The following is a 14,404-nucleotide window of genomic DNA, read 5'->3' as shown; positions in this document are numbered from 1 at the left end:
GTCTTCCCAACATCTTCATTTAGAATTCTTAAGGTTTCAAAAAAACTTTTTGAGACATTGGAGATCTACTTGAAGTAAGAAATAATACAGAGAAATCTTGTATAGTCTTTAGATAGTTTCCCTCAATGGTAATACCTTGAAATTTTGTCTAATATCACTTCAAGGTTATTTATATAGATAGAATCGAGATACAGAACATTTCTATCACAAAAGGATCTTACGTTGTGTTGTTGCCCTCGTGTAGCCACACCCACTTGCCTCACCTTCCCATCCCACCTTAAGCCCTAGCAACCACTAATCGTTCTCCATTTCTATAAATTTGTCATTTGATATATGTAACCTTTGGGGATTATCTTTTTATTCATCCAAATAATTCTCTGGAGAGTCATCCAGGTTCTTATGTGTAACAATAGTTTGATCCTTTTCATTGCTAAGTAGCATTCCATGGTATGAATGTATCATCATTAACCATTCACCTCATGAAAAACATCTGAGTTGTTTCAGGTTTGAGATATTATAGACAAAGCTGCTATAGACATTTGTCTACAGAATTTTCTGTGAACATAACTTTTCATTTTTCTGGGATAAATGGCCAGGAGTATAACTGCTGGGTCTTATGTTAGTTACATGTTTACTTTTTTTCCATTTCTTTTTAGTTGACACATAATAGTTGTACATATTAGGGTAATAGGATATCCATCACCTCAAACACTTATTGGGAAAATTCAAAATCCTGTATTCTAGCTTTTTGAACACATACAATAAATTATTAACTATTAATATATTTGTCCTACAGTGCTATAGAACCCTACAACTTATTCCTCCTATCTAGCTGTAATTTTGTACCCATTAACCAACTTCTCCCTATCCTGCCCTCCCTGTTCTCCTTCCCTGCTCTAATAACCATAATTCTACCCTCTACTTCTACAAACTCAATTTTTTTTTAGCTCCCACATATGAGTGAGAACACACAGTATTTACCTTTCTGTGCTTGAATTATTTCACTTAACACAATGACTTCCAGGCTCATTCAGGTCATTATGCTCTTTTTTTTTTTATTTGTTTCATTCTTTTTCGATTCTGTTTCTCTATCTTGTCTTCTTTTATATTAAACAAAACGTTTTTAGTATATCATTCAATTCATCTATTGCTTCACTAGTGGGTCATTTATTTTTTTTTTTTGCTTTTTTTTAAGTAGTTGCTCTAGGGATTACAAAAGGCATCTTCAACATATCACAATTTACTTACCATTAAAATTGAATTATCTCCTGTAAATCATATATTTTATTTCCATTTATATTCCATTTTTGTGCTATTATTGGCATGTATATTCAATTAATTTATAATGTAAATTCAAAAATATAATACTATTATCTTTGCTTTATACATCTTTTAAAGATTTCAATAGAAGAAAATGTATAGTGATTAATATACATACATTTACCATTTCCAGTGCATTTCAGTATTTCCTGTATATCTGAGTTACCATCTGGTATCATTTCTCATTAGCTATAGGACTTCCAGTCCATCTTGAAGTATAGGTCTGTTAGTAACAAATTATCTTTGATTTTGTTGATCTTAACATGTCTTTATTGACCTTCATTTAAAAAAAACAAGTTCACTAAATATAGAATTCTTGATTTTTTTTCTTTAGCACTTTGAATTATCATCCCCATGCCCGTTAATTTCCACTATTTCTGATGAGAAGTCAGATATTTATATAGTGTATCATTTTTTTCTTTTGTTATTTTCAAGGTTTTCTCTCTATCTTTGCTTTTACCAGTTTGACTATGATATGCTTTGCTGTGGTTTTCTTTGGGTTTATCCTAATTGGATTTGTTGAGCATATTGGATCTTTAAATTAATGGCTTTTACCAAACTCAAGAAATTTTTGGCCAACATTTCTTCAAGTATTTTTTCTGTCACTTTCTTCTTTCATTCTGTCTAGTACTAAAATTATTCATGTGTTGAACTACTTGATGATGTTACACAGGTCCAGGCTACTTTGGCTATTTTTGTTCAATCTTTTTGGTCCCTGTTTTTTTGACTAGCTACTTTTTCTTGTTCTATCTTTAAATTCACTGAATTTTCTGTTTTCATTTTAAATCTGTTGTTGAGTACATTGAAAGAATTTTCACTTCATTTATTATGCTTTTTAGCTCTAGAATTTCCATGAAGGGGGATATTTCTATTTCTCCATTGAGATTTTATATTTCTTCGCTCATTGATACCATGTTTCCTTTAATTCTTTGAACATGTTTTTCTTAATCCTTTGAATATATTTATAATAGTGTCTTTGCTGCTAAATCTAACACCTGCGCCTGCTTGAATCAGTTTCTACTAACTTCTATTTTTTAGAGTATTTTTCACACTTTCCCATTTTTTTTTGTAGGTCTGATAGTTTTTGGTTGAAAAATGGATAATGTAGATAATACAATGCAGCAGCTGTAGTATCTATTCTGCTCTTTTCTCAATTTGTTGCTGTTGTTGTTATAATAGGCAATTAACTTGCCTGAATCTCCTGTCATGTGCAGCAACTGATATGTCTGCTTAGGAGTCTAAACAAAGACCTCAAAACATTCATTAAACATCTTAGAATTTTATGATTGTTAGAGATTCAAAGTTTAGAAATTTAATATTTTTATTAGACATATTTTTATCTCATTTCTCTTAAGTCTTACACATCCAATATAATTCAGCTGTCATAACAGAAAGCTAGTATCTTACTTTGTTATAAATTCAAATCAGTATTTCAGACATCTAATAAAAACTGTCATAAGTATTTGAAAAATTGTGAAAAAAGCTAAATTTAAGATATTGAATTAAAAACTCAGGCTACTAAAATATACTATAATTTTTTTGGAATTAGGTTCTACCTAAAAGATAGTATAATTTTACTTCTCTAGATGAAATAATTTTAACTAAAATGCCAGGATAACATTTTAATGGAATTTATTTAAAATAAAAATATTCTTAAAGAATCAGAACTACAGTAATAAAGTGAAACATCTATTGCTTAAAAATATACCGTATCATACAGCATAGGATTAATACTCACTTAGTTCTTACAACACACCATGCCTCTTCTAAAACATAATAATGCACATGTAACTCCAACAATTTATCTCTTACTTCTTTTGGGGATTTTCGACTATATGCAGAATAAACTATTTTTGTCCGGGCCCTTTAAATTTAAACAACAGGTTAAAAGATTTTTAAATAAATTATAATAAAATAGACTAAAGAAATCTTACTAGCAAATTAAAATCTCAATACTCACTATAAGGAACATTGATATATATGACCCAAAACAGCATAAATTATTTTGGGATAGCAGCTCCACATTCCTACTTATATTTTGAATGTGCTAAAGCTTAGAGCCATTTTAATTTTGCAATATTGCTTGTTAGTGTATAAACTAGTCTAGAGTTGTACTGGGTAGTAGAATAGCAACATATAAAGATATAAAGTTTTCATCATATAATTCATAAAATTATTATGGAATATATTCTGATAGAGACTGAATGTAGTCAAAACATAGATTTCAATAGATAATTTCATCCACAGAAGCTCTAAGAAACACATGAGTTGAAGCTGAATGTATCAAGTAGAACATTTTGACGACAGGCATCTATGGTATCCGAATAGGTAGAAAAAGCACCTTAACAGAGTCTTGAGAAGTAGGGAGGCTCACCAAATCATGGTACAACAGATAATTTGGCTCTAAGTGGGAGTTCTCATGAAATCCTGAACAAACCACCACTTATGCATTAGACATTACTTAGGATTTCAAGCATATGGGATGCCCAATTACAAGAGCCAGACATAAAACTTAAAATAAATAAAAAAATTACCTCCAATAATAGGCCAAAAGTCCATTAAAAGGAAAAGATTATCCTTACAATTACTACAATGATCAAAATAATTTTTTATAAGCTTCAATTTAAGGTAAACAAAATTTTAGACCTCAATGGAAACTAGCTAGAGTTCTCATAATCAACTAGCAAAATACCCTAAATTTTCATAAAAGCATGTAATATATAAAATCTCATGTACTTTTTCTACCTGTTAAAAAAGGGTAGACTCTTTGGCCACCAATAAAATCTAGAAATGGTTTCTTAAACCAGAGAGGGGCTTGTGGTCTAGAGCAGGGGTTGCCAAACTATGGCTGCAAATCAAATACATCCTACCGCCTCCCACTACTACTTAGGAGTTTTACTGAAATACATACACACACACGCACAAGCCATAAATATGTGACATGTTTTTCACTTTAAGAAAAACTGGCTTTTGCTTTTTTCAGTTTTCAGAAGTTTGTTAAGCCTGATTCAGAGGCAACAGGTACATATTGTCATTTCTGGATGGTAATTGTAATTTTTTTTTTTTAACTTTCAGCACGAATATGCAAATGAGAATGTGTGTGTGGTGTGTGTGTGTTTGTGTGTATGTGTCTAGATTCTTCCCAGTTCCTAAGAATCAGTAATAAGCAGCAAGTGAGTCTGGTTGAATATTCAATCGGTCGCCAACCTCAAGTCTGCATCCTCATAATGTGGGTGATTCACAATGGGATGAAGTGTAGACAGCTTGACACTGGCCATTGTAGGCATGGCACCTGCGAAAACAGCATCTAAAAAACACAATTATACTCCTTAATAAAATGTTTTTGAGAAAACCAAAAGTTAAACTTATTTATAATATTTGAACCCAGATTAAGAAAGATGAAGCATATTTAAATAACCATTGACATCATTGTCTACATTCATTGTCTACTATAATAAGAGCTAACTTCTGTTAAATGTTATCTTGGTGCTAGAAACTGTGCTCATTATTTTTTACAAGGATTAAACAACTTAATTTGCACAACAACTCTAAGATGTATGTTCTCTGTTCTTGTTTTGTAGATAAGGATGAGACTGCAGAGACGGTGCAGTTAAGTGACTTGCCCAAGACTACACAGTTAGGAAGTTTCTTAGCCACCTTACTACAGCTTCCTGCCAGGAAAGAGTATTATGCTAAGGGCCAGGACTGCAGAGAGACACACAGGGCTATAAAGAATGTAAAATTTCATATCTTGTCCCAGTAATTTAAAATGCTAGAACTGAGAGACTGCTATAAAGGGTAAGCCTCATAGTACATCTTTCAAATGATTTTTGCAGATTATGAACTGTAGTCCTGTGGAGGTGCCAGACAAAAGCATTGTTTTCTTCCCTCATTTCATCTTTAAATATTCATAATTAAGTTCTCTTAGTTTCCATTTGACTTTATACTATTTATACATTCCATCAAATCATTTTATGCTTGCTAGTAGTACTTTTTGGAATAATAGCATGTATAAATTTGGTCCTGACTAGAGCTACACCAAAATTGACTATCTGGCTTTAGTTTCATCTCTTAAAAGGCCAAAAGACCAAATGCTTACTTCCTGGCACTTTTGTATAATAAATGATTATATAATTGTGAATGTTATTATCATTTTTAATCAGCACAAAAATCAGTAATAAAAACATGTGATTCAGATCTGCTGTAAATAACTGAATATTTACTTTCAAATATAACTAAACATTCTAAACATAAATTTGAATGAAAATCTCTTTATAAGCCTTAAATTTGAATATTTGTAAGTTAACTGAAGAAGGAACATGTATTTATTATTGCAAGATTCAATAATTAATGATGACAGCTGTTAGGCTAGAGAAGAAGCTCTCAACCAGGGGTGAGTTTACTCCCCAGGGGACACTGTAGCTTCTGGAGGCATTTTTGATTGTCACACTGGTGCATGGGGTGAGGAGATGCTATTGGCATTTGGTAGGTAGACGCCAGGGATATCTTGCAATGCACAGGAGAGCTCCCTGTGTCAACAGTGCGAAGCTTCAAAAATCCTGGGCAAGAGGGACCCAAAAACCCAGGGTCAGGGTCATCCAGAAGAATCTAGGAATGCCTATCCAGCAAGAGCTGGAACCACTGAGAAGATACCATCTATGGCAGAGAGAGAGGGACAAACACCCCCACCTTCTTTTCTTTTGGCAGTGAGGTAAATGACCACAACAGGGAATAGGAAATAAGATGTTTTCCTATCAGTGTACTAAAGTTTCCATTTAGACTACTGTATGGATTAGAAAAAAGGCAGCCCCTCTGACTTGACAGAGCCCCTCTAGTACAGGGCTTGATAAATGGACCACAGGCTGGATTTCAGCTCCCATCTGTCCTCTCAACTGATTACCTTTGTGTAGCGCACAAACTATAAAACCTTACATGGTGGACCTGAATGTAAGCACTAGTCCAACTCATACCTTAAAACTTTATGCTGCTTTTAATAAATATGTGGTAACCATGAGAGAACTCATACTAAGAGGAATTAAAAAAAAAGAATAAAACAGATTGAAAAGAAGATCAAAGAAGAGGCAGCTAAAAATGAGATAGGGATTTGTGGGTTTATCTCAGAAGGGTAAGTTGCTAAATATTGGCTTTGTATGCCAGGAACCCAAGAAAAACACTAGAACAAAGAAAGACACAAGAAAAGATTAAAAGAGTAGGTTATCTTTAAAAGCTTGAGGAAAACAACTGTAACTGGGGAGGGGCAAGAGAAAAGAAAGGGAATGCCTATCTTGAGCTCCTACAGGTAAAGTCAGTTGGGAATTAATTTTGGTTTGCCAAAATTAAAATGGTTTGCCAATTTAATGAGGCACTGTCACCCATACACTTTGAAACCACAGACGAAATATTTGAGTTGAAGCTTATAAAGATTTGCCTTAATGATGGTTAATTAGTAAAATGGTGACTATCAAATAAGAGATAAAAGGAAACCAACTCAAGGAGTCACAGGAAAATTTATATAAACCACAGTGAATAATTTGTGCAAGATAAAGTCACCACATATCAAAAATAGTCTCAGACAAGGTTATAGATTTAGTTATAGAAAATATTGTAGAATATACTTATTCTCTGAAAAGGTATTTAAAAATGAAATATCTATTTCCTTGAGGTAGTTCTGAATAAAGACAGCAAGAAAAGAAGGTATGCTAAAAATAATATTTTGGAGTATTTCAAAGTAGGATGTGTACTCATCCCTCTGAGATGATTTAGTAAAGAAAATAGATATCTAAGATTAATATCTAAGATTTTTAACTCTTCTGCTCATGGCTGGTTTTACAGAGTCAGAAGAGATAGCCCTGACTAAAGTGATAGAAAGGGTGCTGGGTAAGTCCGCACAATCAAAAGTATCTTCTCCAGGGGCCTGCCAAAAGGTGTGACATTTTGCTCTTAAAGATTTCTTTGATTTGTTGTTGTTACAGTTAAAATACAATAACGCTCTCTGAGAGTTATAGCACATAACTTGTAGAAAATCATTAATTCCTTGGTGTTAATTAAATTTTTTGACAGTTATCTAGGAGAGGTTTACAGGGGACACAAAATTGCCTTTTGAAAGGGTTTCATTGATGGTCATTGCAACGGGCATGCTCAAAATCTGTGAGAGTATGAATGACTGTATTTGTAAATCATATACACACATACATAACCACAGACACATATATGTGAAGTGATAACTATATAATTATATACAAATATGTATGTGAATGTGTGTGTGTAAAACTAACTACACATATAACTAAATAGCTACATACCTGGTCTGGTATTCTGTCTGATCCATTGTATAAGTTCTTCCTGAGGCAAATTATTAAATTCCCCTATTATGCTCCATTGATTATGGAGGTTGGCACAACCTTGTACTGACATCACTGTTAGAATGCCAAAGATAACATTCTCAAAACGAACTCTGCAAAAAAGCCAGCCAAAGAGCTGAAATGAAAGAAATTATTTATTTATAATTCTTATATGAAGAGTGCTATAGAGTGTATAATAAATTGTCACCTTGCAACTTAAACTAAGGTGTATTATCCTTTGATATCAGTACACAAATATACAGAATTACCATCACCCATTGTTTAAAAACAATGAACATGTTGGAATTACAGGACCGAGGTAAAAATGGAGCTTTCTCTCTGCTCAAAAGAATTAAGGAAGGAATACCTGACCCTTCTAATACTGATTTATCACCAGGGATTAAGATTAGGAATGCACAATTGTGAAACATCCTAGAACAGCGATCCTTAACCTTTTTGACATCGGGGACCAGTTTCGTGGAAGACAGCTTTTCCACTGACTGGGGGACCCGGGATGGGTCCTGGAGGACCTCGCCGTCTTGGCTCCACCTCAGGCTTTGGATTCTCCAGGGGAGCGCAATTTGGAACCCTCGCGTGCGCAGTTTGCAGTGAGGTTCACACACATATGTGGGTCTGATGCCAGGCTGATCTGACGCAGGAGGTGTGGAGGGGCCACTCCAGCAGTGATGGGAGTGATGGGGAGCGGCTGTGGGTGCAGGTGGGGCTTTGCTTGCCTCCTGCTGTGAGGCCCGGTTCCTGGTGGTCTGCGGCCTGGGGGTTGCAGTCCTAGAACTAAATCTTTTAACATTGGCTGCCTTTTATGGAAATCTTGAATAACTAGGGGAACCCTATTAGCATTGTCAGGGATATTCCTCTCAGAAAAACAGGTGTTATGATATTTTAAGACAATACACTCGAAATCAAAACTATATAAGGTGTTTCCAGAAGTTCCTTAGTCCCAAAATTCTAGTTAATTTATCTAGCTATTTTGTATGCTATATAGAGTAATAGAATCCCAGAATTTTTTAGGGGTTCTCTGAGCCAAACAGGACTACACTACAGCAATCGCTCCGTATCTACTCCCGTCTTGGATAAGCAATTGAGGGTAGTTCTGGGGAGGCAGGAGACTCTTCCAACAGATCCGAGCTCCAAAAGATTATGTGTGTGGATAGGATGCTAACAGAGGGGAAAGTGAGCCTCATCACTTCTCACAGAAATATCTGTTAAAATCTAGAAGTGATTTTCAAAGCTATTGAAATTTCTTTTTCTACTCTATAGTGAATCATGAACATTTTAAATCATTTTATTAATAGTTATGTTAAAAACACTTAGTGTCTTGTGTTTTGAATTACTCAGCAAAGCCATGGTAACTACACCATAGCTGCTATAGTTATCACAGTGTAGTTATACAAGAATGAATTCCTTACCCGTCGAGAACACATCAAGGAAGCCATAATGCACATATGTGGTGTCAAAAACAGCTTCAGCCTCATAATTAAAATGGCAAGGGCAGTAAATGCTAACAACTGCAATGTGTGAAAAACCAGCTACAAAACACAAATAAAACAAAATGACATTTTTACTTTATACATTTTTAAATTAACAAATATAAAATATATTAAAACTATTATATTCACTAGAACAAGGATCTTCTAACTTAGTAATAAGTCTATTAACATTTACTCATTCATTCAACAAGGTTTATTCAATGCGTTCTATATTCTAGGTACCGGTCTGTGTGCTTTGGATACAAAAGAGAACAATTTCTGCCCTTGTGAGATTTATGTTTTGGTACATTCATTACGGAGAGACAGACAATCCACAGACATAGCAAATAAATAAACCCTTATATAATATTAGAAAGTAGTAAGTGCAATGGGGAAGAAAATGGAGCAGGGAAAGGAGCCAGAAAGTGTAGAAGGTGGTGTAAGGAGGTGGGGAAACCATCACGGTGGGGGGCCCATGGGATAGGTGACATTTGAGCAAGGACCTGCCCAAAGTGAGAGGTGATTCCTGGGGACAGAAACATATGAATGCTTCACAAAGGTACCTGTCATTCAGTGAACAGAAATCACAGCAGAACATAAAGTAGTGAAATTATATACATATTTGTATTAATTGGTAGGATACCCTATTAGGATCAAGGTAGGGTTACACTGAGTAAAGATTTCAAACAAAAATTTTCTAATATATTCATAACATATCTTCAACTTTTCACTAGAAAAATGGACAATGAATATGGGAAAATAATGCAACAAAAATTAAATGGCAACTAAATATTTATGTTCTAACTTGCTAATATTCAAACAAATTAAGTGTTAAAGATAGGTATTTTCATCTGTCAAACTGAAAAATATTAAATTAATACTGAATGTTAGAGAGATGCAATGAAACAAACACTGAAATAATAAGTTGATGAATTTCTATACTTTAAAAATATTTATCAAGGGCCTAGAAAAGAGCCAATCATTTTGACTTAAATTTCTATTCTAGGAATTTACTTAAGAGAATAATCAAAACACAAAGATGTTCTACAAAGATGATCATGGACTGTATTTTTAACAGCAAAAATGGGAAACGTTCTAAGTGGCTAAAATAGAGGAATAAGTAACTAAATTACTGCATATCCATTGGTATATAGCCACTAACAATTACATATTGGAATATTATTTAATGGCATGAAAAAGTTCTGAGGGTATAAAACTCTACATACAGAATGATATTAATTCTGTGAAAAACATCTAGGTATATATATATGCAAGGAGGTTGGCAGGGGGCAGAAAAGGTTAAGAAAACATACCAAAAAGTTAACGTTTTATTTCTGAATGGTAATTTTTCTGATTGAAAAAATTTTTAAACATGTCATATTTTAATCAGAAATACATTATATTTAAAGCAGAATGGTTAAAAAATCTACCCAAAGCTGTTTTATTTCATTTTTAAAATAAAGATGTTTAAAAATAGAATTTCTTACTTTTTTTCCATAATTCTTAGACACAATGTTGGAATGGAGAACATTTATTTCAAAATCAATCCTTCATTTTTCTTTAGTCAGACTCATCAAACAAAACCAGGGATATATCATAGAGGGAACAAAAAAGACCTATCACATTTCAAACTCAAATAGGTCCTTCTGCTTAAAACCACTAAATCACAGACTGGGAAATTACATGGGCCACCTTCTTTTATCACTATCCAAAACAGGCATCTCTTCTATAAATTGATGAACTGGATATTCACTATTTCCTAAACAGGGTTATGTCATAGGAATATGTACTATAATGCTGGATAGCTGTAAATTTTAGAAAATCTTTCCTAAAACTAAACCAGTATGTTTCTGTCACTTCCACAAAAGTGTGTAAAATTATTCTAAACCCATTTATGAATGAAAGTTCTCTATTATTTAAATATTGTAATTATGACTCTGCACTATTCCCACCTTCCCCCTTAGAAAGCTTTCTATTTTTAGGATAAATATTCATAAGACTTCGCTTATTAGTTCTGTATTATCCCAATTCTGGTTTCCCTTCTCTGGACATAGTACAGATTGTCTTAAAATGTGGCATCTAGAAATTGGCTATAATAGATATGGTCTAATCAATGCAACCACACATCTAATTTCTCCCAATACTCCTTCCTTTGGCTATTTTGTGCCACAGAATGACACTGTCATTTTCTCTCATATTCCATTCACTTCTACCTCAGCAACAAGTTTTCACACGATCACAATTAAATCCAAAGTAGTAATTCTTTTTGACTTTCTTCTGTTATCTAAGAGTTAGAAGAAGGGCTTTGTTTTCATATGAGGACTTGAATAAGCCCTACCATTTCCTTATCTTTCCTGTGTGTGTGTTTGTTTTTGTTTTTTTTGTGGCTGGATGACAGACTAGCAGCTATTCCTAATGGTATCACTTATGTTTGTTTTTCTGTTCTCTTCCAAATGCTCCTAACCATCCTCTACTCTCAGGCTCCTGACATACCGTACAGTTCTATCAGACAGATTTTTTTTTAGCAACTAAGTAGAGGACAGGAGGCTACAGTCAGACAGTATAGTCCAAAAATCTAGTACTACTACTATAAGTACACTACTGTCAACTTGTTAGTACCTCTTTCCATGTAAAAAATTATTAGGAAAATCTTCTCAACATTTTTTAGAGGCTGGAAGCAAGGCAGGAAGGAAACTGTTCACTATCAGTCTTTGGAATAAGTGAACCCAACAGGATAAAGTGTAAGGTAGCAACTACCAAGTGGAGAGAAAATGAGGATTACATGTCTAAGAGCAGTCCAAATGGCAGGATTGATCCTTTAAAAACTACCTCCAATGAAAGTTCAGAAATGTCACGTGAACAAGCTAAAGAGATTCCGCTTCATGGGCACAGTTAACAGAAGGCAGAATACTAGCTGGAGCCTCCTGACCTCTTGGTACAGAAGTCCCACTAATTGCACAGGGGAACATTTACACAGTGCTCAGCTTATATGAGGCATTATTCTAAGTACCCTACATGTAATTCATTTAATCCCTAGAAGCCATATGAGACAGGTACTGTTATTATTGTTCCCCGAACGACATTAAGCAATTTAGCCAAGATCACATAGTAAGTGGGAGAACTAGGATCTGAGTCCAGTCTCGCTCCTGAGTCTATGCCTTTACCACTATTATGCTTCCTCTCCAAATAAACTATTGATCAACATGGTCAATTAGGCTGTTAACACGGAAGTGAAAATACCTCCAAACACATATCACTCAATCAGTTTCTCAAAAACAGTAATTCTCCCTCTAAATTCGGTATCATTTCACTCCTTTAATAGAATACTTCCATATTGATTGAGATACCTTCACAGCTGCTTGTCACAAAAAACCCTTCTGTTAAGTCATAGAAAAACCTTGTTTGTAATAGAAAACACAGACTCAACTGACTTAAAATATAAAGGGTCAAATATAAACTGATCAAATGATATAATGAACTGTAGGGATTAGAAAAAAAAGTGAAGGCTGATACAGGACTGACTGTTACGGACAAAATGAGATGTGAGTGTGTCAAAAGCATAGTTGGGCAGAGAATACGCTCAATATTATCTTTCCACAGCCTATCTTCACACTAATTCCTTATAGTCACGATGGCATTCTGGCAGTAAATATTGTTCCTAACTCTCCTTCCCTTCTTTCTCTTCTTGAATTACTAGGTATGTCTTCACAAATTTCTAAGCCCATAAAAAAAATTGGTTAAAAGGTACTAATTTGACAAAATAAACATTTTAGATTAGGAAAAATTACAACAGAATCCTTTAACGAGTTTTAATAATCAATATCATAAGAGTAGGGAGATATCCTAGGGGTTTATTTAGTGAGTTGAGAGATGCAGACTGTCCCTGACCCAGAGTACTGGCAGAAAGCAAGCAATCTAACACTCACTCCCTGATGATAAAATTATCCTAGCGAATCCTCCCCTAATCCCGAAACACACTGGGATGTACATCTTTGGTCATCACACCACAGTCGCAGTGAGCAGCACCCTCGGTACTACTCCTTTCACACCTGCTTCTCCCTAAACAGAAAACAGTTCCTGTCTCCAAAGCCATGTGGGAGAGATTAATCAAGTGAGTCCAAAGAGGGAATGGGATAAGGATATACGACTCTACATTAGCACTGCACTGAAATTTATCATTTCCTTCCATACAATCTATTTCTAGAAATTTAAATTTCTAATCTGCCTGTGCATCAGGAGTTTTGCATACTCTGTTAAGATATTTGCTGCCACTGTCCTCCTGCTAGTCAGCTTCACTTCTGTTTGCCTTTTTTAAAAACACCTGCTTTACTGCCAACAGACCTAAAAACTCAGATACGACCTTACCATCTCCTGCTTAACAATAAAGTCCAGAATGAAGCCCAGATTCTTTGTGTACAAAGCCTCTATAGTCGGAACCCTGCCCACTTTTCCAGTCTCATTTTCTGCTACTGTTTGCCTTTTTTGTATATCAGCAACACATTTGCTTGCAGCACCGAACATATTACCTTATGCCTTCTTTGCACATGCATATCTTTTGACCCCGGTATTCCTTTTGACCTCTTCCTCCTCTAAAGTCATTTCTACAAAAATGTTTCCCCAACTACCCCACCCCCTTCATATAGATTTAATCACTTCTTCTTCTGTACTACTTTTGTATCTACTTTTACCATTGTACATATAATTATCTATGTACATTATTTAATCTTCCCCCACTATACTGTAAATTCATTAAAGTAAGGACTTGATATATAGCAGGCATATAATAAAGACTGAACTGTTAAGTACACAGAAGTGGTAGAAAAAGAAAATGTACAAAATAAGAATAAATGAAGAAATGAAAGACAATGAGAAAGTAGCAAAATAATGTGAGAAATAAAGACAGAAAATTAAGGAATATTGTTTCTAAAAAGAGGTGGGTTTTAGATACTATATGTTAAAATATAAAGCATGAATATGTACTAATAAGTAAAATTGGGTAATGTTACATTTTATGATTGATTTACATAAAGGCCATTTAAATTAGGTACTAGTAGAATGAATGCTTAAAAGCCTAAATTCTTTTTTTTCTTTTTTGAGACAGAGTCTCACTCTGTTCCCTGGGCTAGAGTGCTGTGGCATCAGCCTAGCTCACAGCAACCTCAAACTCCTGGCTCAAGGGATCCTTTTGCTTCAGCCTCCTGAGTAGCTGGGACTACAGGCATGTGCCACCATGCCCGGCTAATTTTTTCTATATAT

The 14,404-nt window shown here is 34.4% G+C and overlaps 1 protein-coding gene across 1 annotated transcript in view; it reads right to left on the bottom strand.

Annotated features, from left to right (window-relative positions):
• Positions 1 to 3,054: 3,054 nt before the first annotated feature.
• The window catches only part of DPY19L2 (dpy-19-like 2 (C. elegans)), a 139,239-nt gene continuing 127,889 nt past the window's right edge, over positions 3,055 to 14,404 (bottom strand). The window contains exons 15-18 of the mRNA XM_012638753.1: positions 9,089 to 9,208; positions 7,623 to 7,797; positions 4,528 to 4,627; positions 3,055 to 3,184 (exon numbers count right to left, since the gene is read on the bottom strand). Coding sequence (XP_012494207.1) covers positions 3,055 to 3,184; positions 4,528 to 4,627; positions 7,623 to 7,797; positions 9,089 to 9,208 — 525 coding nt within the window. The remainder of the gene's footprint in view (positions 3,185 to 4,527; positions 4,628 to 7,622; positions 7,798 to 9,088; positions 9,209 to 14,404) is intronic.

This window comes from Propithecus coquereli, unplaced genomic scaffold (genome assembly GCF_000956105.1).
Source record: "Propithecus coquereli isolate 6110/MARCELLA unplaced genomic scaffold, Pcoq_1.0 Scaffold134, whole genome shotgun sequence".
NCBI lineage: Eukaryota > Metazoa > Chordata > Mammalia > Primates > Indriidae > Propithecus > Propithecus coquereli.
Note: the sequence above shows the minus strand (reverse complement) of the source record. Positions and strands in the feature narration are given on the sequence as shown.